Genomic DNA, 27,987 nt, shown 5'->3' with positions numbered 1-27,987 from the left:
AAAGTTTAAAATGCTTAATAGAATGATTATTTCAAGATTTTATTTGCAACCAGAACATGATAACTCAGTCAAATTTTAATTCAAGAAAAGAACTTGGACAAAGTAATGACTGAAACTTAAATTTAGGGTTATAGAGTGATTGGGAGACGGTTTTATTACTAACTTCTAATAAGGTCGAAGGGGTGAAGCATTTGAATGTATATTAAATTTATCGTGATCTTACCTACATTTCAAACTGCCTAATCAAATATTATCATATAATTTTATTTACTAATTAAAAAAATTATAATAAAGAATAAAACTGCTAAAAATATATAAAAGAAAGGTTTTATGATTAGGGATATTTTATAAATATTTTTACTCAAATTCAACTTGCTATACAAGAAAATGGAGTTGATATCAACGACCTCTGAAAATGCATTCACTAAAACGGATACTCTAACTTCATCTGATTTCTCTATTCACGGCCACAAAAAACAGTCCAAAATCCTCTCTCTCTCGTCGGAGTTCCATCATCATCATCATCATCATCTTCTTCTTCTTCTTCTTCTTCCTTTATTCTTCTTCAAATTTCGGCTAAACAAAATTGGCGCCATTGTAGCAGAGTTCTCAGCCATGGGTGAAGATGCATGGTACGGTTCCCTCTTCCTTGCTTTCGTTTCACTTGTTTCTCAGAATTTGTTGTGTCATCTCACCGTCCATTTTTTCGATCCACAGTCGGCCGAAGCCAGTGAAAAATGTGATGAAGTGGGTTGGTTTGGTTCCTCACAGCGCCCTCGAGACTGCTAGTCTACGTATCATCGACATCTCTTTTTGATCATAGATATTGATTTTATGTTCTATTGTTGGTTGAATAGTGTCCTCCGTGCTTTTCTATGGACCAACCCGCTATTGTGATTGCCCATCAAGAACTTGGGTTCGTATATTCTCTGTTGGAGTTATGAATTGGCTATATTTGTTTAAGAGCATTTGGTGGCTGTCTTAGAATATATCTCACAGAATGTTGATTATGCAAAAGGGTAGTTGTAATGGATGGCAACGGTAGGAATACCAAAGTGTACAACTACATTTTTAAAACATCGTAAATATAGCAAAGTCTACCGTGTCTTGCTAGGGTAGCTACATTTGTGTCATAAGAGAGATAATATAGCCTTGTGTGGCAGAAAAATAAACCTCTATGTGTTTTTAGAGTTCGAGAAACAAGAAATATAGTTTGTACTTAGTGGCTTGTGTTATTATTTTTCATAATGTTTGAATTGTTCTTGAGAAGTTATCCTTGTCCTTAAAGGGAAGCTAAGACATGTTTGATTGAGAAGGGATTCTCATCTTTAGAGGATCTTAAGGCACCACTGTTTGAGAATAGTTCTCAAACTTAGGGGAGCCCAAGTTTATCAAATGAAAAGGTTTTCATTTGAAGGAAGGTAGATGAAGTCGCAGTGGGGGGGAGTCTCACACTTAAGGGAGCTTAAGTGATCACTAATATAAGCATGCTTAGGGGAGTCTAAGTTCTATTGAGAATGAGTCTCGCACCTAGGATAACCTTAGGTGATCAACTAAATTAGGCTTTGCATGTGTCACTATAGTTATGGTTACTTTACAGATAAGTATAATGCCGTAAACATTTGACTTTTTTATATTAGTGAGTTTATCTTTCGTGGGCAGACTACCTAAGACCTAGGTGATATATAATCAAACTGGGTTATCAAACTCTTTATGTTATTCTCTCAGTTTGTTGTTTGTACTTAACATGTTGTCTTTGTGGTTGTTGGGACTCTCTGTGTATCATTTGTGTTATTTGTGACGAATCATCTTAAAAATTTCAGTTCCTATGAGGTTTATATAGTTATATTTTTGGTTATTTTGTTTTTGTTGCCATTTAGGAAGATGTGAATTTATGTTTGATAGTTCATATTTCTTTCTAAGAAATTTCTTGGATTTTATCCATTGAAGGAATTCTATTTTTATTTGTATTTATTCTCGAGGCGAGGGAGAGAATAGAAACCTGATAAATCAACCACGGTCTCAAGTTATCAAGATTTTAGGAGGTTGCCGCTCAAGACATTCGTGATTTCCTTATTTGATAACAAAACCCTTTAATCAACTTGGATTAATTAAAAATCATACAATCTTTTGCTGTATGAAACATGAAATGTACTATTTGAATGTCTTTAAAGTTCTTATTTGATAAACAAAAATATATGATATAAGAATTATTTTTCGTATTCCTCAACTTTATAGGTCCAGAGTTGTGGAGAACAATGCAAGTGATGACCGTGGAAGCAAAGCAAGTTAACCCAAGGGTAATTTTCTTAGTCTTAGCTATAATGTCTATAACATTTTCATAACATTCCTGTTATTAACTTCACTAACCAAAGAAGCTCAGATGTGATGACAAACTAGATATAATCCATTTGTTTGTTGTTGTTATTTTCTTCTCTTTTTTATTTTATTAGTTTCTACGAGTTTAATTTTTTTTCCTGGTCTTTAACATTATGTAAAATGCCCTGAGGCTTACCATCGAAATACACTCTAAACTGGCCTGATTCTTTCTTATATGCAACCATATCAGCAGGTGAAGCATAGCTTCACTTTATAGTGTTTCCTTTCTCTCTATATTATTTTAGATTCTTCTTTCTAAACATTTGATGTTGGCAGTCAATTTTCTGTTTTTGGATTTGTGCTTTTGATATTTACGGTGGTCTATTGGGTTTTGGCAAAAATATTAGGAGTGCAATTGTCCTCCATCGGAGATATTGAAGAAAGTGATGGACTTTAAACACTATAAAAGGAGCCTATGCCTTTGGTTTCGAGTTGTCTCAGTTAGAAACACTTTAAGCTTAGGTGTGCTAACTCTAGTTAAATCTCTTCTTGTATTCTATAGTTTGAGAGAGGGAAAAGAGTGTGGGTAGTCAAAATATTTGAGAAAGTGATTTTGTCTTTGAGATCAAGAAGAGATTTCTACGTGGTTGTAATAATTTTTCACATCATGGATTTTTATGATCTTGTGGTTTTCTCTCTAGTTTAGAGTTTTTCCACGTTAATTCTTGTATTTCTATATATATATATTTTCTCTTTTTATTCCTGCCACAGAAGTCAGAGGTTTTTCCCAAAAGTCTCCGACCTTTTTGTCAATCAAATTAATATAATCACAACTCACAAGATGTCTGCATTTCTACTTATAGAAAAAGAAGATTGGGAGAGCTGATGTTAAATTTATTCTGGTAAAATCATTGAGAGAGAAAAGAGGGCATGGGAATCAAATCTTTGAAAACAATAGTGTAGCACCGGTATAGATTATCTTTTAACTAGATTACTATTTAATTGTTTTAAAATTCTCAAAGCCTCCGGGAGTCTAATCTTTGAAAACAATTATGAATTAGCAGGAACATGAAAACATTGAACTAGTTGCTACTTAATTTTTGTGAAACTTTGACATTCTCAGTCTTATTATATTCATATTCTTTTATGGAGGCATGCACATTATTTTAGATATTTTTGCAACATTTGTCCAATTTACAAAAATGTTACATCTATTTGTCGTGTGCATTTTATATAGCTCACATTTCGTTTGAATCATTTTGAATCGAACATTGGAAACTGATTTCTTTTCTTTAGTGTTCATGAATTCTACATGGTTTATTTTTACTTGGTCTTGCAACAGTGCTTGCATGGATGCTAATATGTGTTGAAAAAAGGGATCATCATGGATATATAAGCCAATTCAACTTGGTACGAGATCTTTTAGATGAAACCAAAAGCAAACTCATGAGGGTTTATTAGGATTATGTTTATAAATTTGTTGTCACACTAGTAGGCTTAAAGGGATGGTTTAATAGTTGGTGAACATGATTGTTAGTAATGTGATATTGAGTGAGAAAAAAAAAGGTAAAACGAGTTAGCATTTGTCGTGGTCAATTAAGACACTCATTGAATAACTTTCAAACAGTTGTGTGAAAGTTGGTGCCTTTGGGTTAAGGTAATGCAAGTTTTGGGTACCTCATGTTTTACTTTTGGAAAATCTGAGCTATGGTAATTGGTATGCCAGCCTGCTAGAGTATGTCTCTTCATATATTTGTGAATTATTGGAGTCTACACATTTCAATCTTGGTAGGATGAATGTTAGGATCATGCCTTTTTTTCAGATTTAAATATTGAGAAGTCCAAGGGAAACCTTCTTTCGGAGGGTACAGGAAAAATGCAATTGGTTTTGTCACGAGGGAGAAAAAGAGACATTGGGAGATATATGATATATCTAGTGCTAACTCCTCAGGTATGACTTACGAAGAATATCATACATTTCATGGTTTTTGTTGGTGTTAATTGATTTCTTCTCCTAGTTTTCGTTTTGTAGCCTCATCCAATTTTCTGTAATTCTTGAAAGAGAGCATACCATTCCTAATTTTTTGTCCAGTATTACTTAGCTGCGACCATTTTTGTAGCATAATCTTGTGCTCGATCATTTGGTGCCAAGTGACAAAGTTGTTTATTTTTTTTCAGCTAAGTATTGACTTTTCACTGAATATGATTGATATATGCAGTGTGCACATGTCCATTTTTTTGTTGACATGGAAACCAGAAAAACACTCCTAGCGAGTACAAGATTAAGCATCATAATGGATGCCATGAGGGCAAGCATTCACGCCCATAAACTTCCCTCAACATTGGAAATAACTCACTCAGCTAACCTATGAGCCACCCCATTCGATTACAAACACGAGAAATAAAGAGAAGACCCAAAATATTTGTTTGGATCATCTTTTCCTTTATTTATTGCAAGATAATCTTAAGTTGAGAGTGACCCATTGCATTTTCATGAGGAGCTTTAACCAAAATTTGAGAATCGGATTCCACCAAAAAAATATTTGAAAAGCCCATTCACCCGCCAATTGAAGCCCAAATAATAGAGCCAAAGCCTCAGCAGAGCCACTACCTCCACACTTATCTTCAAAAATTTGGAAGCTGCCGATACAACCCCGCCGTTAGAGTCAGGGAAGACCTCGCTCATGTGGAACTAGAAACAACACTACCTATTCTAAAACCTTCTTAAAGTATATACATAAATAACTTTAAGTATAAATATTAGACATCTCTAGTTTCATCTGGAAGATTGTAAATAAATATACCAAAGAAAAGATCTAGGATAGGTTTTGCTCTATGTTGAAAATTCCTTTGGGTAGGGATAAGCTTCATAGAAATATCGATCATGACTTATATTCTAAAATGTCCATAAATAGGAGTTGTTTGGTGTCCTTGTTGATAAAGAAAGCAAAGAAAGAAAGAAAAGCAAGAGAGTTAGCCACACTTAGAGTGAAAACTGATCGAGTGTGTTTTGCTGCGAGAGTAAATAACTACTCTCAAAATTGTTCATCTCCGTACGTTGTTAACGAAAGTTTCTTTCTGCCATTCATTCTGTGCCAATTTCTTCAACATCCAATTCCTTTTCCATTCTATTCTTTCACCAGTTGCATCTTGAATGCAGATTTTTATGTATATCTATGAAAACTTTTCTGTTTTTGTGGAGGACTTTTTTATTCCATACATTTTTAGGTAGAATTTATGAACCACCAACCTATTTTTTTACCCATGTCCATGGAAAGCTGTGACCAGAATTTTTCTGACTAGACAACTTTCCAGTTTGAATTCACTTTCCTTTTCCTTGCGTGCTTATTAAAGTAATAGAAATTGTGGTTTAATTTTATTTTTACATATTTGAATATGATACACTCTGGTCATGTGGCAGGCTTGCAACTTTAAGGATTCTTATCTAGTATCTACTTGCAACTTGCCACTGAATTTTCAAACTGGTGCGCCCTATTCTCTTTGTCAACATATCACTCTCTTCTCTTTAGTGATGGACAAAATCTTTTATTCCAACATTCACATATTTATGGGAACTTAAAAATTAGGGAGAATTATCTTCTCCTTTTGTAGTCTGTGGGTCTAGCTTCGATCTAGTGGTAACACTTTTAGTTCTAAAATTGGTTTCAATTTAGTCTCCAAGTTTTTAAAGATTCAATTTTACTATTAAATTTAAGCTTTGTTTTAATTTGATACTTAGGTTTCAAGATTTACACTTTTAACTTTGATTTTTTTTTCCAAACACTTACTTTCCAGGTTGAGTATTAATATATGTCATTAATTAATTTAAAAGAATTATAATTAATTAAGTTTCACTATTTCCAAAAACTATTAAAACTAGTTTTTAAGATTTTACTTCATAATTAGTTTTAATTAATCAATACCCATCAACTAAAGTGAGCATTTTGTGAAAAATTAGGATAAAAGTGAAATCTTAAAATCTATGGGACAAATTGAAACAAACTTCAAACTTTAAAGGTAAAACTGCAACATTTTAGAATTTGGAAACTAAATTGAAATCAAACTGAAAACCTAATAAATAAAAATATAACGTTTTGAAACTTAAGAACCAAATTGAAACAAGAAGCAAAGCCTAAAGGAACAAAAGTTTATTTTCTTCCCTAAAACTTACAGAACAAAAGTTTATTTTCTTCCCTAAAAATTACAATGTTATCGTTTTAATAATAAATTTTATGATGCGTTGTTTTTCAGACTTTTTGGTTAAAATTTTTAGTTTGGCCCCAATGGGTTGGATGGATATATGTTATCTTTTATGGTTTTAGAAGTCCAAAATTTTCTTTATGGTTTGGAGTATGTTCCAATTTGGTCCCTATCATTTTAAAATTTTCAATTTAATCCCATAGATTAGTCAAACATCATATATTATATTTATCCCTATTAAATGTGTTTCAACTTTGCTAGTCGGTTATTTTATGCTAAAAACTTGGATAGAATATAAAAGGAAAATAGGTAGGTTTTTCCAGCAATAAAAATACAATTAAAGATGAATATTAAAGCTCAACAAAATTATTTAAGGCTCAAATTGAAAATTTAAAATACAACCAAATTGTAACAATCTCCCATGTGGTGGACTAAAATGAAAATTTTTAAGCCATGGACCGAGTTGAAGCTATGCCCAAATAAAAAAAACCAAATCGATAATTTTTATTTGTTTTTTCCTTATGCATTTCAGCCATATTTTTTTATAATTATAAAAATAAAAATAAAAATACTACAAATATCAAATAAAAAGTGCACTGAATTAAATACACTTACACGAAAGAGAACAAGATCTCAATATTATGAATAATGATAGATTCTAATTTTGAGGTGAAAGATTGTAAAGTATGAGTATTTTCTTTTGTTGGGGCACTATACAAATTAGGAGAAGAAGAAAAATAAACGAAAAAGTATAAGTGGGAATGTGTGACATTTTTTTTTCATTATTCATCATTCCATAAATGAAATAAATATAAAATGTATTGATGACGTGTAATTTTGTTTTTGTTAGCCAATTTGAGCGTGTATTTGATTGGGTGCTTTAACAACATGGTTCCTCCTCCTCCTCCCAATGGCCGCGGAGCCGATGGTGGAGCCTCCGTTAATGAGAACCAAAAGGGCGGCGCCGACAAAGATTCCGTCTTTGACCAAATAGCATTCTCCTTCCACCCATCCCCTCGCATACTCTTGTCTCCTGCTCATGCTGGTTGCTCCACTCATCATTATCACCGCAATTACGAAACTAACCCTGGTATTTCATTTACCCTTTTAGCCTCTCTTTTCTAATCTTTATTATTTTCAATTCAAATATAATTCATGTTTTAATTTAGTCCCTCACTCATGCAAATTTAACATCATTCCTATCTACCGTGGTGTTAGAGATCATGAATGTCACGTAGTTCTAATAAGATGACTATGTTTTATCGCAATGTTCAAGTCAAATAAAGTGAGAAAATTATTGCTATATTGACATGAAACAATCATCTCTAACACCAAACTACATAAGAAAATGATAGGATAGTATGCATTCAACTTAAGTATAATTTTGGATCTTTGATTTTTTTTCTTTTACATTTTTATTGATAATAATTGGAAAAGTTATTATATTATACTATTTTAAAAAAGAGACAACCTTTAAAAAGGAAATTGGGTGGAAGTTGAAAGATTCCTTTTGCTTAAATGATTAAATTATATGAATTTTAGGGTTTACTTTTAACAACCATCAAAAGAATCGTTATTAGTCACAGGATAAGTTTTTAAAATAACTGTCATTTTTTTTCCAAAAAGAAATTACAATATCATCTTTTTCTATTGTACTAAAAATATATTTTGTAATTTAGTAGATCATGGATCCTATGTATAGGAATCCGAACCACCTCAAGCTGGCCACGTTCTTTTGATATATTATTTTTTTAATGCCAATTCAAAAAATCTTGATTTTGCAATAAAAAAATAAAACAATAAAATAAAAATCAAGCCTATTTGCTTAATTTGTTTTTTTAAATTTTAAAAACAAAACAACTTTTTAAAAACTTTTTTTTTAGTTTTAAAAGGTTTTGGATTAACATCTTAGAGGAGGTGAAATGAGTGCTCATAGATTTTATTCTCAAAATTTAAAGGAAAAAATACAAATAGTTATCAAATAGATTAAATTTTTAAAATTAAAAATCTTAACTCTTAGACTCTTAAATCAATTTTGAAAACTCATCCATAAATCAATTTTGAAAACTCATCCAGACACAAAATTAAAAGGTTATTAAACATAAAATTCAAACTTCTACCTAATAACTTGATAGTCACTTTTAAAAATTAGACCAAATAAATAAAGTTTACTAAAGTATGTATGTGGAATTAATAACAAATCACACATATATATTCTTTTCACCCTACAATATTTGAATATCAAGAAAACTCTTAAAAAATTAATTCAACTCTGACCTAGACTATATCTCATCAATTTTGATATTGATTTTCAATTTCGAGATCAGTTTGATTTTCCCCACCATGTAATATATAGTGAGAAATACATCGAAGAAAAAGGTAAAGAAGAATAGTATGAAGAAAGAATTACCGACCAAGAGATGAGTAGGGCAATGGAAAGCAGAGGTTTTTTGACACTGCAACTTTTTCTATGCTCTTTAGGCCAATAGCTATGGTAGATTAAGGTACTTCCGATGATCTGAGCCATTATCAAACAAACCAAACCTCCAATTCCCAATTTGAATGCTTCACTTTCAGGCAGAAAGCAGAACTTGCCATTCAATTTCAGGTCCTCTTTCTACACCAGATTCCAATTTCTTGAAGGAATTCTAATTAAGACTTACAAATGAGAAAAGATAAATAAAACTGAAAGAAACTTACTTTTGTTCTGTTGAATTCAGCCGCCAAACATGATGCGAAAGAGGCGAGTGTGAGGATGGCAACAATGGAAAAGCTTATTACAAAGCTAGAAGAAGAGGGCTTTTCCATGGCGGCTTGAAGAAGAAGAAGATCGAAGGAAGAGAAGAAGAAGTGGGGAGTTTAAATCATGGTTTTGGAAGAAAAGGAATGAATCTTGGAGGTTAGTGGTGGAAAATTCATCATTTTCTCTCTTGACTTGTGAAATTTTAGACTTCATCTTCATCACTAGTCAATTACATACAGAGAGAGAGAGACAGATTGCAATTTACAATTCTTTTCTTTTTAAATTATAAAATAACTGTTTAGATAAAGAGCGAGAATTTGAATATATGATCTTATCTAAATAATATGTTTAACTAGCTAAGTTATGTTTATGTTTCGAGTCAGGATATTTTACAATAATTTATTCAACTTTCAAAGGTACGCCCTTTCCCAGATACCGGTTTACCTGAAGCTTATCAAACACAGGAAGGGGATTGAAATTCCACCATACGAGAAGCCAATATAAAAAGGGGAAATGAGTAGGTGCATACTCCCCCCTTTCTTTTCTTCACAAAAGAAAATATAAAAAAATCATTAAAAATATTATGCGACGTGGCACAACATCATTGAGTGGTGGTTGGGCTAAATGAAAGATGGATACAGTTTTTGGAGGAAGTTTCTAATACTAAAGTAGGAAATTCTTTTATACTACCTCCATTTATTGTTGGTCACCCAAATTGCTATTAAGAATTGTGTGAGATCCACTAGAAAAATATTTAATAAATTAATAAATTACGTAATGATGTGTCAAGTAATCGAATGAAGGTATTTTGTACTATGATAGCAATAAATATTTTTCTATTTTTCATATAAAAATAGGAAGAGAGAGAAAAGGTAGAAATTCCACATATGAAAAGCCAATAGAAAAGGAAGGGGAGAGAGAGATAAAGAGTTGACCTGACCTGTTGTAGAAGGGAGCTATGTTTTGTGGGACCCAGCTGACTTATGACTTTAAATAAATGGGTTTTCATGGGATAATGGAATAAATGAAAGCCTTTGACATCAGATGCTCAAATAAAATAAGAAGCTTCAACTTCAAAAGTTTCAATTCTTATATAAAGTTTCTCAAAGATGCCTCACCTTCCTCCTCCTCTCCTTTCCCACTCCAGTTTACAACATGTTTAGAATGACTTTCTAACGGTGTATTTGGCCCACCGATTTCTTAATGTTCATTATTGAGTTTGTGCATTTTAACTCGCGTTCCGAACGTGAACGCGACTTAGGCAACTCCAATGCCTTTAAACGAAATGTTAGAACGCTTGGTCTTAAATTTTGACTTTAACTTAAACTTAAAAGATTCATCGGGACGTCTAGTCCTTAAAACTTAAGCTTCTTCTTAAATTAAACATGTTATGCAATATGAAAACTCAGCACTAGTAACTTGAGAAAACTGAACAACTTTATTCCCTCAAGATCAAGCTTAGAACAATTACAAGGAAAAGCTTTAAGTACTTAAAACTTCTAAACTTAAACTCCAACGCCTTGTACAGCTCTTATAGCTTGGCACAATGTAACAAGGAAGCGGTTCAATATGCTTTGAACCTTGAAATATGCTTTGAACCTTTGTTTTGGATCAAACTAACGGAAGTATACCTTCCAACCGTATTGACGGCTACTGAGTAATGTATGCTACCTTCCTTTCTTTCAGTAGAAATTACAATCGACATGCAACGGAGCGTGTTCTGAATACGTAAAGCAATATCCTGTGGAGAAACCTCTTGTCTTTCTCCGCTCTCAGAGTGAGACAATTCGCCTTCTCGCTTTGCTTACCTGGGGAAAGGGAACTTAAAACGTAAGCCTAACACTTGGTAAATGACATTTTAGGAAAAACCTTTGGGGAAAACAAGTACATTCATAAATTCATTTTATAAGATCAACTTCACAATGCATACATGCTGAAAAACAATAAAAACCTCATTAGCCTTTACTTATTACTTTTGTCTGGACATTGAACCTTCCCCATGCAAAGACTCCTAAGATGACTCATTTCACCACCAGTATCCCTGGAGAATTCGCGTTCAATTCCAATTGCTTAGGCGGTCAGTTCCAATGCAAACCTCTTAACGCATCCGACCACCTTTTCACCATGCGGACCACTCAACACATGGTTGCCTTGACTCTTATGTGCACATAATAGCCAGCTCATGATAGGAATAAAGCTAATAGTTTACTCACATACAATCAAAATTCAAGCACATATAATGAAAACTTTAACTTGGAAACATACTTTCAGAGAGTCATGCTTCTCTTACAAATCGTAAACAAGTTACACATGCTTATATTGTACATAACATAACATGACTTTGAAAGTAAAGCTTTAGAAATCTCTATTCTTTTATTGGAAGGGTCACTCACAAAGCTAAAATGTCCCCTCCAAACCCCTTCTTAATTCCTTCTTTTTCTCCTTGTTTGATGCTCCTTTGGCAGAGTTTCAACACTTCGAATTTCTTATAACTTCCTTTAAACTCTCAAGGCCCACTTATACTAATCCTAAATTGGATTAGTCACCCTTAAACTCATCTTAGCATGCCAACTCCTAACTTAGTGCCTTACATGTGTAGGTTTAATATTTCCTCTACACATGCTTAACTTAAACTTGTCTTCTTATAAATTGGTTAAGTGTTTGCTGCCGCCTTCCCTTCCCAGCTAATTTCTTGCTCTTCCTCACCTAACTCAAAATGCTTACTAAACTTTCCTTCTCGCGTTTACTTGTCTTAGCACCTCACCTAGTTTTATAACACGTAGTTCCCTTCCTTGCGTCGCCTAGCCAAAACGCATGCTCCTTCCTCAAAACGCATCATTCTTTTGCTTAGTTATTTTATAACCTCCTTCACTTCAAAACGCGTAGAACTTATACTTCAGAAATTTTTACAGCTTTCTTCCTCACAATCTCTTTACTTCAAAATGCAGGTTTTACACAAACTTTATCAACTCGATGCCTCAAACATTCCCAATTACCGTTATTAAGGACTTTCAGATAGACGCTTAATAACCCTTTTTTTACATCTTTGAAATTAAAAGTTGATAGCCTAAAAGAGAACTACTTGTTGCTTTCACGTATGGATTTGTATGTATTTAATGTGTCCAGACATCCTTTTCTCATTCTTTATGCTAGTGGGGATGCTTTCTTGTACTTGTCCTACGTCAATGAATTAAGATTAGAACATAGAGAATGTTACACTCAAAAAATTTAATACAAGAGACTTACCAAATTGGTATGGGATTAACCCAATTCAGGGTTTTACGGGTAAATCCTTGTTTTGTTTGTTATTAGATCTCTCACCCCCTATGGAATCTATTTTTTATGTGGTTTGGAGGATTAAAGTTCCTAAGAAAGTTAAGTTCTTTATCCGACAAGTCTTGCTTGGTCGTGTTAACTGTTGATAGGCTTTTTAGGAGGTTTGCTTGTGGAACATTTTTGTTGTTTGCTATGTTGGAAGGTGGAAGACCTTGATTATCTTTTCTGGGAGTGCCAGTATGTGTGGGCTGTGTGGTGCTCTTTCTTGTGGAAGTTTGGTGTTAGCTTTGCAGGCATACTGCATTCGTGGGACAATCGAGAAGTTCCTTCTCCATCCACCCTTTAGAGAGAAAGGAAGGTTTTTGTGGCTTGCTGAGATGTGTGTAGTGATTTGGGATGTTTGGGAGGAGAGGAATGATTTGGTATTTCGTGGTAGGTAAAGGGATCATAATGAGGTTTGGTCTTGGACTAGATTTCATGTGTTCCTTTGGAAGTTGATTTTGAAGACTTTTTGCATGTCCTCGTACTTTTCCATTTTTTTTTCAATGAAAGTAGTTGTTTCTATAAAAGAAAAACAAAATTAGTATGGACCACTAATCATCCATGACTTATTGTAAACATCAGTACTAACAATTAACATGAAGGAGAATGATTTCTGATTCAATTCCTTCCTTTCAATTTTTGATGAGTGATGCGATTCATTATCTCTATATTGTAAGTAGATTGTATTATGAAAAGACAGAGTTGTACCATGTCCTATTGATTTCTTAGATTATTTGTTTGTATAAACCTTATCTTATTTTTAAGTTCAACCCTATATGATATAATGTATCATTATCTATTGATTCAAAAACTTAAGTTGATGGAGTGTAAATTTAATATTTTCTCCTCTAACACTTTCCAGGAGACTTGAACACTTAACCTCTTGGATCACTTGCTCTGTACCATGTTAAATTATCGATAATTATCGATTGACCAAAAGGTTAAGTTGATAGATGAATGTAAATTTAGTATTATAACATCGGATTAGTGCATTATTATTTATATTATTTTCTGCATATACATAAAAAACATAAAAGTTCCTAAAGAAATGAGCTCCAAACATTTCCTTTATTACAAAAAGCCATGCTATTTTGCCAACATGAGAAAAAAGATAGAAAAGACATATGACGTCGAGTTCATAGGTTTTCTCCTCTAATTTACATCAATTTCTCTTCCTCTTAAGAGTTTCAAGAACAGATTGTGCAGTACAATAAGCAATAGCTTGAACTGTAACCATTGGATTAACTCCCAAAGCAGTTGGAAAAACACTGGAATCAGCAATGAAAAGGCCTTCCACTTCCCATGTCTCCCCTCTCTGATTCACCACAGAATCCTTAGCTCCACTTCCCATTCTGCAACTCCCCATTTGATGAGCTGAGCAGATTGGTGTCAACAAATCCTTCAATGGCCTTGAACTTTCCTCTTTCACAAACTTTTCATACTCTCTATAACTCACTTTCTTCACATTTATGCTTCTCCCTTTATTATGATGAGTTCCTATTTCCACTGCTCCAGCTGCTGCCAAAATCTTCAAAGCCTTTTCCAATCCTTTCTGTAGATTCTGTTCATCCACATTATCCATTTTGTAGCTTAGTGAGCTTGGAGATTTCACTGTTCCTGACCCTTTGTCTCTTGCCAATACAAATACATGGGCTGTTCTTGAAAATTTGCACATCCTTTGTTTGATATTTGTTCCAGAGACCCATGGCATTAAGATTGAGAAGAGTCCTGGGTGTAATGCTGGTGTCTGGATTACTGCTCCTCCATATCCAGGTTCTTGATTAGGTTCCGGCCCTATGTTACACATGGCTGTCATTATCCCTCCTTCATAGCTTTTCTTGTCTTTCTCTGGCCATGATTTATCTGTAAAGAAAGAATGTAATTAAGGACCCATTTGATAATTATTTGGTTCTTGAAAATTAAGCTTATAACACTACTTATATATATCAATTTCTTTATTTTTTTTTTCTTTTTATCTACTTTCTTACCATATTTTCAAAACCAATGTCAGAGTTCTGAAAATTAAAAAAAAAAGAAAAAAAAAACTGTTTGAAATCTTGATAAGAACTCAAGGGCCATTTGTGGTACCAACTAGAAGTTGATGGGGTGGGTTATCATAGCCCACTCCATGTTTGGAGTGCCAACTATAGTAGTTGTGTGTACAACTATTAATAACCTACAGTTGAATCCTTTTAAATGCATATGGTATGGATGGCTAAAAGTGTATTTTCCTTTTTCAAACACCACTGGACAGTGTTTGGTTGAAGTTTTGAAAAATGGTAAAAAGAGTTTTATTTGGCTAAGATCTGATTACTTCTACTTCTAAAAACAAAGCAAAACTACAGTGCTTTTAGAGAAGCATCTTACTGAATTTCTTCCACTTTTTTCGAAAAAGACATGGCACTTGGCATCCTTCTTTTTGTAGCCCACTCGGTCATCTAACCACAGTTTGTCACATGACAAACTCTTCCTTTTCTAAAATCCTTTGGTTGGAGTGAGCTACCCAAATATTGTTGGTGATATGCTATTGTAAGTCGTATGTGCTGTGTTTCCTTTTTAGTAGAAATATGATATTATTTGAGTTATCACATACCAGTTTCTGCAGGGAAATAACCCCATGCCATTGTTACAGGATGAAGATGCAAGTTTTTTCCAATATTTGGGTTTCTCAACCCACTTCTTTTCAACAATGGAGGAGTATTAAGAGCCCCACATGCTACTATAGTCACCTTGGACTCAACCAAGCACATCTGTTTGGCTGCTGATCCACACCAGAATTCAAACGCAACGCCTTTCGCCATCTTGCGTTCTCTCCCGTGTTTCTTCTCCTGTCTGATTTTAATGGCTTCGCAGCCTGGAAGTATAACGCCATTTCCCGACCTTACCAAGTCCACAAGCCATGTCTCTGCAGTCCCCTTCTTTCTCCCATCCCTGCAGCCGAGACAGCACCAACCACAGTAATGATCAGAAGTTGAGTTTCTAGGAATATTGATAGCATGACCACCCAATTCCTCACACCCTTTTCTTAAAACTGCATTGTTAAACCCTTCATTGTCAATTTCTGATTGAACTCCCATTTTCTTACACACTACATCAATTGCTTCTTTGTATAAATTGCTTCTAAACAACTCCAATTCATACTCATCTGACCATTCTTTAGTTACATGACTTGGTGTTTTAATTGAAGCTGACCAATTTACTGTTGACCCTCCACCAACAGTAGAGCCTGCAAGTATAAGCACATTCATATTATCAGTTGCCACTAAACCACTTGATTGATACATTTCTTCCATGGCTGGCCCTTCTAGGAGTGACAGGTTTGTTCTAGCACAATAGCTTCCTTTCTCTAATACAAGCACTTTGTATCCTGCATTAGCCAGCACCCCAGCTACCACTCCGCCGCCTGACCCGGACCCGACCACCACTGCATCGCACTTGATTATCATTGAAGGGTTGGGAGGCTTGGTGGTTGGGGAAAGAAGAGTGACTGGAAATCCAAATTTTCTAAGTGCTCCTACAGCTACTTGTATCTGTTGTTGGTGTTGTAGATTGACAATGCCTTTGAAAAGAGGCCCATAAAGCTCTTCTGCTTCTTCTTCTTCTTCATCACCTTCCTCATCAACTTCTCTTGATTTACTGTCTTTTTCTTTTAGGTTTGATGGAGGTTTGAATTGGGGGTCACTTCCTGGGTAGTCGATTGCTTTCCATGATATGTTGTTCATCTCCTCATCAACCTGATCCAGTGGCAGAGCAAGAGGTTTTATTAGAGGGTAATTAAACTCTTTTTAAACTCTTTGAACATGTTACCTACACCCTATTTAATTTCTAAACTTTAAAGTTCGTGTCTATTTGACCATTAAACTTTTAAAAGTTCATAAACTTTCGATTCTGGGTCTAATAAGTCTTTCACAAATTTAATTTTTTTTTAAAGACAATTGATCTATCTGATATAAATTGGAATTTTATGTCTAATCTAACTATGAACTCTTAATTTTGTGTCTAGTAGCTCTAATTTTATACGGTTCAAAGTCCAGAAACTAAATCTACACTTTTAAAAGTTTAGATAGTAAATGAATAAAAACCTCGGAGTTCATGAAGTATATTTGTTATTTAACCTAGATATAATATAACAATCTTTTGATTTCTTTACTCCCGAGCGACAATTTAAAAAACAATTATTATATATACACACATACATGTGCACATGTTGAAACAATGTTTTAAAAAACCAAAACAAGCTTTGAAAATTTAAACAAAAAAGAAAAATTTAAATAATCATTTAATTTTTTGTTTTTATTTATAAAATTAATTATATTCTTAATTTTTTCAAGTAAAATGAAAATGAAATTCTGAGTCAAACTTTGAAAAGGAAAACAAGTTTTAAATTCTTTTTTAATTTCTAAAACATGTCTTATAATTTGACTACTAGTTATTCAACTCAGACTTAAATGGTTACCAAACATTATCTTAAATTCTCGTAACTAAGTTTATCAAGACGACTAACAAGTTTATTTTCTAGTAATAAAAAAAAATGCATGAATATTTTGATAAAAACGATAGATTACAGAGAAGTCAACCTTGTAAAAGAAAAATCATTCAATAAATAAGAGTGAGAAATGAAAGTGACAAATTGTGGTTGAGGAATTAAACATTATGGACCATTTATTTGCTTCAGATTGTCAGTTGTTAATAATCAGAAAGGCTGAAACCTTTCATCTACAACTATCAATTATATAGACAAGGTGGACCCATTTCTTTTATACTTTTACTTTACTATCCTTTTCATTCATAATTTCATGCCTCCTTCTCCTCCTCCTCCTCCTCCTCAATGTATTACTTTTTGTTAATTATTTTATTTTCTGTATTTTGAACTTTTTCAATTCTAGTATCTAAAAGAAATTTCTTTTAAATGATAAAACTATAAAAAAATATTTTTAAAATATAGCAAAATTTGATATCTATTACCCTTATACATTCTATTCGTTTTGTGCACTTTTTTTAATTACTTTCATTTATTCTTAATAAATCTTAAATTTAAACTCTCAAAACTATTATTATTTTTACCATAAATAATTATGAGTAATCATTTTAAATGACAAAACTAATAAAAATATTTATAAATACAGTAAAATATGTCAGTATTTGTAATAAATAATAATAGACATTGATAAATATCTAACAGTGATCAATGATGATAGTCTATTGTACATATAGATAGATAATGAAATTTTGTTATATTCGTAAATATTTTGATTCATGCTATTATATGTGAAAACAACCTTAGATTCAAAATATTTGTACATATATAGTAATATTCAAAAAATTTACAAATACAACAAAATCTATATTGTAAATATGAGTCTATTATCACTAATAAACCTTAAAAAGTTTATCAGCAATAAAAGTCTTCTGATAAGTTTTTGTTATATTTACAATTTTTTTAAAATGTTACATCTCCAAAATCAGTATTAATTATAATTACGTATAGAGAGTAATATTAAACAAACATCAAAGTATGAGGTGAGAATATTATTTTTACCTAAACAACAAGTAATAAATGAATGGATGTTGATACTTCCACAATTTGCTCAAATTTTATTTATGCTTCAAGGATCTATCTGTGACGATTTTTCTTGAATTTCATGGATAAAACTCAATATTTGAAAATATCATTATATCTTTAATGGATTAAATTTGTTGGTTGGATACAATTCAATTGGTAGGACCTTTAACATGAATTCTATGTTCAAATGTCTTTATTTTCATTATTTTGAAAAATAAATAAAATAGATTATATTGTTTTAAATATCAACTCCTATATACTTTTTGAATTCATTTTATTTTAGTTATACACACTTTAAAATGTCTAAATTTAGTATTATTTACTTTTAAAAAAAGACATGTGTATTTTTTACTAACCTCAGATGTCCCCAATTTCAAGTTAAAATTTTCTTTTAATCAAAATCTAACACATTTTCAAAATTTGTAAATAAAAGGCTACAAAGATTGAAATTAAACCGAAATAAATCAAGTTTTAAGATAAGAAATTAAATACTCAAATCGTCATTTTTCTTTTAATCGCTTTGAGAATTGTGGATAGCTTACATGCAAACTTAACTAATTTTACAAGACGATCTTGAATGTTAAAATATTAGATAGACAGTCACTTTCCTTAATACAAATCTAGGTTATCTTCGTAACTTCGTTTTTCGAATTAAAATAATTATAAAAGAAAGAAAAAGAAAAAGAAAAAGAAAAAAAAGTTAATAAAACGTCCAAAACTAAATGTATTAAGCAGTATGAGTTAAAAGACATAAATAACATTCTGACTTTAAGGAGAAGATTTTGAACCTGGCCTTCCTACCCCACATTTATATTATTTATATTTTCTTCTTTTCATGAAAACGTGTAGAATTATGAAGACAAGTGGAGTGACCTAGTTGAGAATTTATTTAATACTAAACCTACACAAAAACAATTCAAAAACACAAATGAATAAATAAACGGAAGAGTTGTTTTCAAATAAAGTAAAACAGCCGACAATGACAATGTTTACGATAACAACAAATTTTATTTTTTATTGGTGATAAAATCAATTAAGCAGGTAGATTGATAGATGCAACAAAACAAATCTTTTATGGATTACGTCTTCTCATTATTGGTTCGAATTATAGTTAAAAATATTTAAAAACGATTGAATGAATTGTAAACGATAAGTATTAATTTCCAAAAACGAAAAGAAAGAACTGACCTGTGTGAAGAAAGCGAGGAGGCAAAGGATCTTAATGGTTCTGAAGAACATTCTAAGTAGAAAAAAATAGCTTAGAGACCAAGAGAGTGCAATTTGTTCTCTTTTCTTTTGAGAAACTTTTGAAAATCTCTTAAAGTATGGGAAGTGGTTTGAAAGGCTTTCATTACCACATAGAATGTATGTCCCATACCATGTTGATAACATCCATAGACTAACCCTAACTAACCATTTCTTTGGATGTCTAACCCTTTCCATTATCATCTCTCCCACCTGCATACATCAAAATTTTACGTTCTACCTTCAAAATATTACTCCAACACCTCTTTGAAACATTTTCTTAAAAATTAAGGGACTAAATTCTTACCTTTCAAAACTTTAGGGATCAAACACGTCTATTACTAAAACGCTGGTCTTTTTCTTTTTTCATTTAATTCAACATCAAGAGAGTAGAAAAGAATTATTCAATGAGATCACTACAAAATATCTTGTCTCATAATTTTCTTTAGATATTGAATTTGCATGTTGTTTAATAACCAAGGGATAAAATTGGTTCGAAATGCTTTTAGACTTCAAATAATTTGCCCCAAGTATAGCTTAGTATAAAAGGAAAATATAAACAGAAAGTAAATTAGGAAAAGTGACTATTTCTTTACTAATTAGGTAGTAAGAATTTTGTGTTGACTATGGAATGTTTTGATGAATAATGAAAGAAGAAGAACCACATTTTGTGAGAAATAGAAAAAAAAAAATTATTTTTTTAATTTTTTGTTTGAGGTACTACAATAGTTAGATGGTAGGAAGAATTTATTACTGTCAAGTCCAATCACAAAAATTCTTTTGAAAATTCAACCTTTTTATTCAAAAAATTAAAAAAACAACAGATGTAAGTTTGTTTTTATACTATAATTTTTTTAAGTATATATTTCGATTTACTTTCTAAATATTTAAAAAATGTATTTATAATTATAGAAAAAATATTTATAAACCCTTCAAATTTAAAATGTTAATCCAACTCTAAACTTCATTTTGATCTCAAGCTAAAACTCACTCAGACTCACTCAGATTGTGTACAAATTTGAGATAATTATGTAACTATTTATTTGGAAATCATTACTTTTCTCCCGTAATAAAAAGAAAGAAAAAGAAAAAGAGTTAATATAGTTTCTTTTGAAAAAATTAACTAAAAGTAGTTCACATATTTTGAGATAATGAATAAAATTTTAGAAAACACAAAAACAAGAAATATTATCCAACACGGACTAAAAATAAATTAGTTTTAAAAAATCAAACTAAAATTTGGAAATAAATAAGTTTTTAAAAATGAAAAAACAGTTAGCTAAGAATTAATTTATTTTTTTTTTTAGAAAAAAAGATGTTTATATAAATGAGATGTGTAAAAACTAGTAATAAAGAAATTGAGAAAAACATAAATTTGAAAATGAAAAAAAATCAAAGAAAAAATTGTTATCAAATCCAACCTTCTAAGTTTTATTTATATGTATATGATTAACCATGGTTAAGAATTTTCTTTCCTACTTGTATATATACTTGCATGCATCAACATACAAACTATATTTCTTTTAAAATAGAGATTATTCCATAAAATAATATTTTTCAACTTACTCTTTCGGGAGTTCCGACAGCAGATGCGGAGGTCTCAAAGAACACGGCAGTGGATCTATCTGCAGCGGTGGCTGGAGCCACGGACGGCAAAAATGTATCGCATAGAGCAGCAAGAGACTCCATTTCGGCGGCGGAGAGGTGGCCGGCGGAGGAGTAGTAGTCATTATTGGAGTTTGCATGTTGTGAAATTTCTACCGATGCTCCGTCGTGGAAGCTGTCGGCGCCGCCGTGGAGCTCTATCACGCAGTGGTGGTGGGGTTGGTGATTTGTTTCCCCGTCGTCACCGCCGCCGCCATTCGCCGCCGCACAGAAGTATCCCATATTTTGGTTTCGTCGCTTTCCAGGTACGCTCATAGAATAATTTTTTCAAATGAAAGAAGGACTCGGAATATATTATTTTATTTTTAATTATTATTCTTTCAATTTCTTTTACTAAATAAACAAAATAAAATTATTTTTAAAGGAAGACACGTTGCATGCTTTTAAGCCAGAATCAAAATTTTGACTTTCCTTTTTTTTTCTTTTGCTTCTTAGGTTAAACGTAGCATTTGAATATTTTAGGGTTTTAGTAGTAGTCGAATTTATTTCGTTTGTAGACAAAAGTTCTTTAATCACCTTATGATGATTTAATGTTCATTATTTTGGAGGGTTGCAAACTATAACTATTTGGCTCAAAATTAATCATTATTTTGATTTCTTTTTGTTGACTTGTCGTTATTTTAGGAATGTGTGTCAAGCCTATTATATATTCCAATGTCTATGTTAATAAGTGATGAAGTTGTATATATAGTACAAAAGTAATGTCATGTATATAAAAAAAAAAAATGTATATCTTTCGATGCATATAAAGCACTCTCATTTGGAGTTATTTACTTTATCTATTGGAAAGCATCAAAATGGATCTATTTACAGTTAGTAAGGTGTATACATACGTGCACGACACTCTAGGATTTCACTTGAGTACATGTCGATTATTTTTCAATTAGTATTCATTTGCTCGACTTGTCGGCCCAAAATCTAAGGTTGTAACTTTACCTTGTTGAGACTCGCATTTAATTTTCACATGATACTTTCTAGTTTCTTTTGCAATTGCATCTCTTCATTTGGCTTTTGGGTCTTGCCTAAAGTCATCCTCACTATTTTAAATTTTTTCTTTTCAGAAAAATTATATTTTTTTCTTAAATTATAATTTCTTTTCAAACATGTATTTAAATTGTAAGTGAAATTTAAAAAGTCAAAACTATGTCTTGATGAAGCAATGTTTCTTTTTTAAGTTTCAATTTGATTATGGAAAGTATGTTTATAAGTAGGTTATAAAAGCAAGAACGTTAAAGAGAAAATTTATGGTGCTTATAGGATACTATTAAAAAAAAAATAGAGAAACCAAAACAAAACGAAAACAATTACCACTTTGTCTTTCATATTATATTCTAGAAATTTTGTGTGCTCGATCTCTTTATCTCGATTTTCTTGTTAGGTACATATTTTTCAATCTTTCCCTAAGTAGATATTTGATGCTAAAGTGAATTTAGCTCAACTATAATTAATATGATATCTTCCTTCCTATAAGCTCTTCAAGATTCGAATATTTCATACCTTTTATCGTTGCGCTAAATAATAAAAAGAAAAATAGACATCAAAATTCTATTTCTTTTTAATAAAAAAGGTTCTAGATAAAGTATTATTTTTATTTGAGAGTTAAAATCATAGTTTGAAGTTATACTTTAAAATTTTTACATGAAGCTAAGGGAAAATATACTACAGCTATCAAAGTTGACTAATTAATAATTGTAATCACCAATCTCTTTCGAAAATTCAAAATAGTGGTGCTGGCAAAAATAGCAAAAAAATTTATGATAATAGAGTACATGTCATTATATTTTTTAAATTGTAAAAGTAGCAAATTTAAAAACAGATAGCTCTCTGATGGTTGTCTGATATCATTAATCACTTGTCATATTTGCAATATCCAAAAAAGAGGTGTTATGAATTTTTTTTTATGCAAAGTCCCTTTAAAACATTATTTTTTTAATTCAATACTTTAGTCATAATAATATAATAAATAATTATTTTTAGTTGTTTAATAAGACCATGAATGCTGTCTTCACAAAATTAAAAGTCTTGATATAGACAATTTTCCTTTTTATAGTTGGAAGGACCTATTAAAAATATCTAAAAAGACAAAGACTTAATATATCAAGAAAATAAAAAGCAATAAGTTACAAAAGTTGGATATATACACTTAGTCCTCAATTTCAGGTGGTCAATTTTAGCTAGAGATTCTTAAGTAATTTTTACATTTTTATTCCAAATTTTTAAATGTTTATATTCCATTAAGTTAAAATAATAATTTTAGTCCTTATTTTTATTTTCATAATATATATATATATATATATATATATATATATATATATATATATATATATAAATAAAAGAATAGGAATGAATAGATATGATGCAGAAAAATAAAAAAGAGAAGAAAAAAATAAAAAAGAGAAGAAAAAAATAAAAAAGAGTTTAGTTCTAAAAGAGTAAGAAGTCGGTGTTTGAAATATTGAATCTCAATTATATAAAAAAGATAAATAAATAAATAAATAAGAAAAAGAAAATTGGAAAATAAATAAATGTTGAGTGTTTTGAATAAATGCTATTTATTAGGTTCATCCACCATCTTTTGCCAGAGGAGAAATTTGATTAAGCTCTCCCCATCTATATTATATTATTCATGCAATATAATTTATTTAAGCTTTTCCTTGATTAGATAATGTTTAAAATATATTTATGATATAAAAAAAAAATATAAATTGATCTCAATTTTACATCAATGCCAACAGACATTTTTTAAATTAAAATGTGTTTTAAAAATGTTTAAATTAAGGGTTCATATATATATATATATAACATTTGCAAACGTAGTACACTTTGGTTGTTAAAAATAAAATAAACCCTTGAATTTACTTGCAGTTAATTAATTACATCCAAACAGATGATATTAAAAAATGGTGCGCAGAATTTGAGAAATTTGAATTAAAGACGTGGGGAATAGAAAGCTGATATAAGCCACATTTTTTTTTTTGTTTCTTTGAACCATTGTAGTGCATGTTCATGTTCATGTTCATCTTAATCCATTATTACTTTCTAATAATAATCTTATACTTCCTTCTCTTCTCATACCTACCACTTGTTATCACCATCTTATTATTAAAACACAATCATCTTAAGATTATATTTAACCATGAATTCAGATTAATTATTGCAACTAAATGTCATAGTATTGATAAATATTGGTTTTATTATCAATTTCTATCACCCATTGTCTTCAAATATATATATATATATATATATATATATATATATATATATATATATGATGTCATACTTACATATATTCATTTGATCAAATCAAGTACTTTTAAAACAATTAAAACATGTTCGGTATACTTTTTCTTTAAGACGATTTCAAAAAACAACTCATGAAATAAATTTATTTTCAAAGACAAGAAATTGTTGTTTTATTTGTTTTTAAATTATGATTTCAAAACTATGGATATATGATACATCACTATATAATTTTCAAGTTCACAATCAAACACAATATTAGACCCTCATTTGGTAACTATTTTGATTTTTGTTTCTGGTTTTTTAAACTTAAGCCTTTCATTTTTAAATTTCTTTTTTATTATCTACTTTTTACCATTTTTTTAAAAAGTAGATTTTAAGATTTTTTTTTTGAAATTTGACTGAAAATTCAACCATATTGCACTTAAAGAAAAACGACGTAAATCCTAATAAAAATTAAAAAAAAAATACTTAAGTTTTTAGACTAAAAAGGAAAATCAAAATGGTTACTAAACAAATTTCAAATTATGAACTAAATGTGATGTTCAATAGTTTCTGCAAAAAATTCACTCTCTTTTAATCTCTAAGGAGCTGTTTGCCCTAGACTACAGAAGAGTGGAATGTGCTATTTTAACCTATTCGATGTTTGATCATAGTATTATGATAATACTTATTAGGATTTTTCTAATCCTAGTATTATGATAATACTTGCTCACTCCCCTTCTTTCTTCTATTCCTCACACCCCTCTCTCACTAAGCTCCAAATATTTAAAGTAAAAGTAGAAGATCAAGCCAAAGCGAAAATTCTAGTAACAACCACTACAAAAGGAAACAATGCCAACAAAAACTAAAATTATAGTCTGCACTCAAATGCAGACTATTATAATTTTTAGACTATTATAATGCTTAAGATTATTATAAGACTATTTTTGTATTACTTTAAATTTTTTTTCCAAAAATCATTATATCTGCTCTATAATTTTTTATATGAAAATTTGCTTTTATAATATAATTTTTGGTTGTGACCAATATTATCCATATGAGATAGAATATCTTTGTTCCTCAACTTTTCTCTAACTTAGTATTTTATCTAATATATCTATTGCTCTTTAATTTATCTTGCTTTAATATTTATTTTATTTTTGTACTAAAAAGATATTTATTTGATTTTCTCTAACTAATATTCTTTTATATAATATACCTCTATATAAAATGTCTAACTTAATTATCTTTTCTCTTTCTGCCATTTTAATTAGTCTCCCTTTTATAGTTGTTTTCTTTTTAATTTTTAGGATCTAGGCAAACTAAGGAGGAATAAGTTGGATTAATTGTATAGAAAGGCTCAATTTAAAAGCCTAAAATGTGAAATGATCCAATTTTTGAAAAATGTTAAATGTCCTCTCTTAACAACATGAAATTACACTTTTGTTTTCCCTTTGTTAATTTAGGTTTTATTTTTCTTTTTTCTTCGACCACTCATTTTCTTCGACCACTTATCGTCTTTGTCAACTTCTTGTCTGAGATCTCCAACACAATTTCTCTAGATCTTCGGCACCATCCACACGATCCCAACGACACCAGTTAGCGACACTGGTAACATCTTCTCCAACAATATTAAGCGAGATACCAAAAGCTGGCTAAGAGAGAGCAACATTGATTTTTACGTGAGAGTAGTGATTTGTGAGTGAGAAAGAGAAGATTGTGCTAGAGCAAGATGAGTGAGACGAATGAGAGTGAGATTGCTTTTTCATGTTTCACTACAAGAAAAACAACCTATTATGACAGTTTCCTAAAACCCAAATTGAAAGGAAAGAAGAAAAAACTGTCATAAATGCAAAAATTCGCGTTGTTGGTGGGAAAAAGTGGATTTTTCGGATTTGAAATTTTATGACAATTCTTAAGTGTCATAAATCGATGACAATTTTTAAATGTCATTAAATATAAATAATAAAATAAAAAATATTTATTTTAAATTAAGTGAAGAGAAAGAAAGAAAAATGATTGATTAAAAACTAAAAACAGAAATAAAAATGTAAAGCTCATTTTCTCTCGATCTCCACTGTACTACCCAAAAACCCCATTTTCCACTCCACATTTTCCATCTGAAACTAACCTTAGACCACGGCAGCCACGAGTGGCAAACGATGCATGACGATGACGACGAGAAAATGGAGATGACGATAGCCATCTCCATTTCCCATCTCCATGGCAGCCACGAACGACGGTAGCCATCTCCATTTGCAGGTAGACATGGTCACTCCCATGTGTTCTCAGTTGACATATGAAGGTAAGGAAGTTGTTGCAAATATTGTGTATATTTATGTTGTGTGCCCAAATTACTGTTCAGGAAAGGGGGGTTGCCGCTTGTCCAATAGCATGGCCGATGGCTATCATTCATGTAACGCCCCAAAATTTGAGGAATTTAATTTTATTATCTTAAGTGTAATTTTGAAATTTTGGGTGTTATTTAAATGTTGAAGTATTTTACTTTATGGAGATTTGATTCTATTGGATATTTGACAAATATCTAATTGTTTTAATGTTTGGAATCAATGTTTGTTTTAGTTGGTTTTAGATTAATTATGTGTTGGGTATATAATTAATTGAGTTTAAGGGTAAAATAATTATGTTATGAGGGTAAAATAATTATTTTTTGAAAGGGTAAATGTCATGTGATTTGGAGAGAGGGAGAATATTTTGAATTTAAAGGGAAGATTTGATGGGTTTAAATGAAGAAAGATAATGAGTGGTTTTATTTGGAGTAAATTAGGGAAAAGATAAAAAAATAATAATTATTATATTATTATTAATTTTTCTTTAAAAAGACCATTGGAAAACGTGAGGCACTATTCACCATCTTCTTCCTCACAAAAAAACCCTAATTTTCCTCTCCATCAACAAACCCTAACCCTTGCTCCGCTGCTGCCACCTCGTTTCGCACCGTCGACCGCCACAACCCGCACCCAAGTCACGTCAGTCGTCCTCTCTGCCACACCTTTCCCCGTATCGTTGAAGTCTCCGTCAGCATCCGTCGTCTCCGTCGCTCAAAACTCACCGATCTCCTCTGTCCGACAGTCGTCACTCTTCCGATCGTCAGCCACCGACCCGCGCAGCCCCGTCAGCCAGCGGTGCTCAACCTCGTCTGCTTCTCTTCCCTTTCTTGTCAAGTCTTCGGCCGTTTGTGCATCCGTCACTTGATCCGTCGCTCGCCGCCGTCAACAGACATCAGATCAGAAGCAGCCGCCAAGCCCCGTGTGTGCAAGGTTCGCCCGAGCCGAGTCGTGTCGTGCATCAGCTGGAGCCGAGCCGCATCGTGTGTCTGCTGGAGCCGAGCTGCACCGCGCGTCTGTTGGAGCTGCGCCGCGCCTCCTTCCTTCCAGCCGAGCCGCCAGGCCTTTTTGAGCCAGCTAGCCATTTTTATCCTTTTTCACCTATTTTGGTAAGTTTTGTTTGCATTTTGGTTGTTTCCCAACAAAGATCAATTTAGACCTTAAATAATTTAATTATAGATTTAATTGAATTATTTTCTTGATAGGTCAATTGGGGGATGAACCGAGGAATTTTCCTAAACCAAGGATAAATTTGGAATTATCTTCAACTTTGGGTAAGTTGAGATAATTGGAATTCGACCCTAAGCAATTAGTAATTTGTTTATTAATTTTAGTTATTGGGTTCATTTGTGCTTAAGACTTGA

The 27,987-nt window shown here is 31.5% G+C and overlaps 2 protein-coding genes and 2 long non-coding RNA genes across 7 annotated transcripts; 2 read left to right on the top strand and 2 right to left on the bottom strand.

Moving 5' to 3' along the window:
* Positions 1-404: 404 nt before the first annotated feature.
* Positions 405-5,854, top strand: LOC103487627 (uncharacterized). The gene is made up of 5 exons (XR_537304.3): positions 405-632; positions 718-916; positions 2,239-2,300; positions 4,143-4,270; positions 5,741-5,854. It is a non-coding gene; the product is annotated as an uncharacterized LOC103487627 (long non-coding RNA).
* A 1,304-nt stretch (positions 5,855-7,158) lies between these two features.
* LOC103487629 (protein MODIFYING WALL LIGNIN-2) lies at positions 7,159-9,363 on the bottom strand. The gene is made up of 3 exons (XM_008446018.3): positions 9,220-9,363; positions 8,934-9,136; positions 7,159-7,606 (listed from the first exon to the last, which is right to left on the bottom strand). Exons 1-3 carry the CDS (start codon positions 9,325-9,327, stop codon positions 7,366-7,368), a joined length of 552 nt encoding a protein of 183 aa, XP_008444240.1. The 5' UTR covers positions 9,328-9,363; the 3' UTR covers positions 7,159-7,365.
* On the top strand, positions 8,986-16,536 carry LOC127150259 (uncharacterized). Of its 4 annotated transcripts, none has more exons than XR_007822463.1 (5): positions 8,986-9,127; positions 9,240-9,418; positions 9,679-9,779; positions 15,213-15,897; positions 16,234-16,536. It is a non-coding gene; the product is annotated as an uncharacterized LOC127150259 (long non-coding RNA). The 4 variants fall into 4 exon arrangements; XR_007822461.1 differs by having other exon boundaries at positions 9,679-9,783; positions 16,234-16,535; XR_007822460.1 differs by having other exon boundaries at positions 9,695-9,783; positions 16,234-16,499.
* Positions 13,630-21,327, bottom strand: LOC103487628 (long-chain-alcohol oxidase FAO4A). The gene is made up of 4 exons (XM_008446016.3): positions 20,955-21,327; positions 19,332-19,601; positions 15,174-16,314; positions 13,630-14,443 (listed from the first exon to the last, which is right to left on the bottom strand). Exons 1-4 carry the CDS (start codon positions 21,306-21,308, stop codon positions 13,743-13,745), a joined length of 2,466 nt encoding a protein of 821 aa, XP_008444238.2. The 5' UTR covers positions 21,309-21,327; the 3' UTR covers positions 13,630-13,742.
* Positions 21,328-27,987: the final 6,660 nt, after the last annotated feature.

This window comes from Cucumis melo, chromosome 7 (assembly GCF_025177605.1).
Source record: "Cucumis melo cultivar AY chromosome 7, USDA_Cmelo_AY_1.0, whole genome shotgun sequence".
NCBI lineage: Eukaryota > Viridiplantae > Streptophyta > Magnoliopsida > Cucurbitales > Cucurbitaceae > Cucumis > Cucumis melo.
The sequence above is the reverse complement of the archived record's forward strand: the minus strand, read 5'-3'. Positions and strand labels throughout refer to the sequence as shown.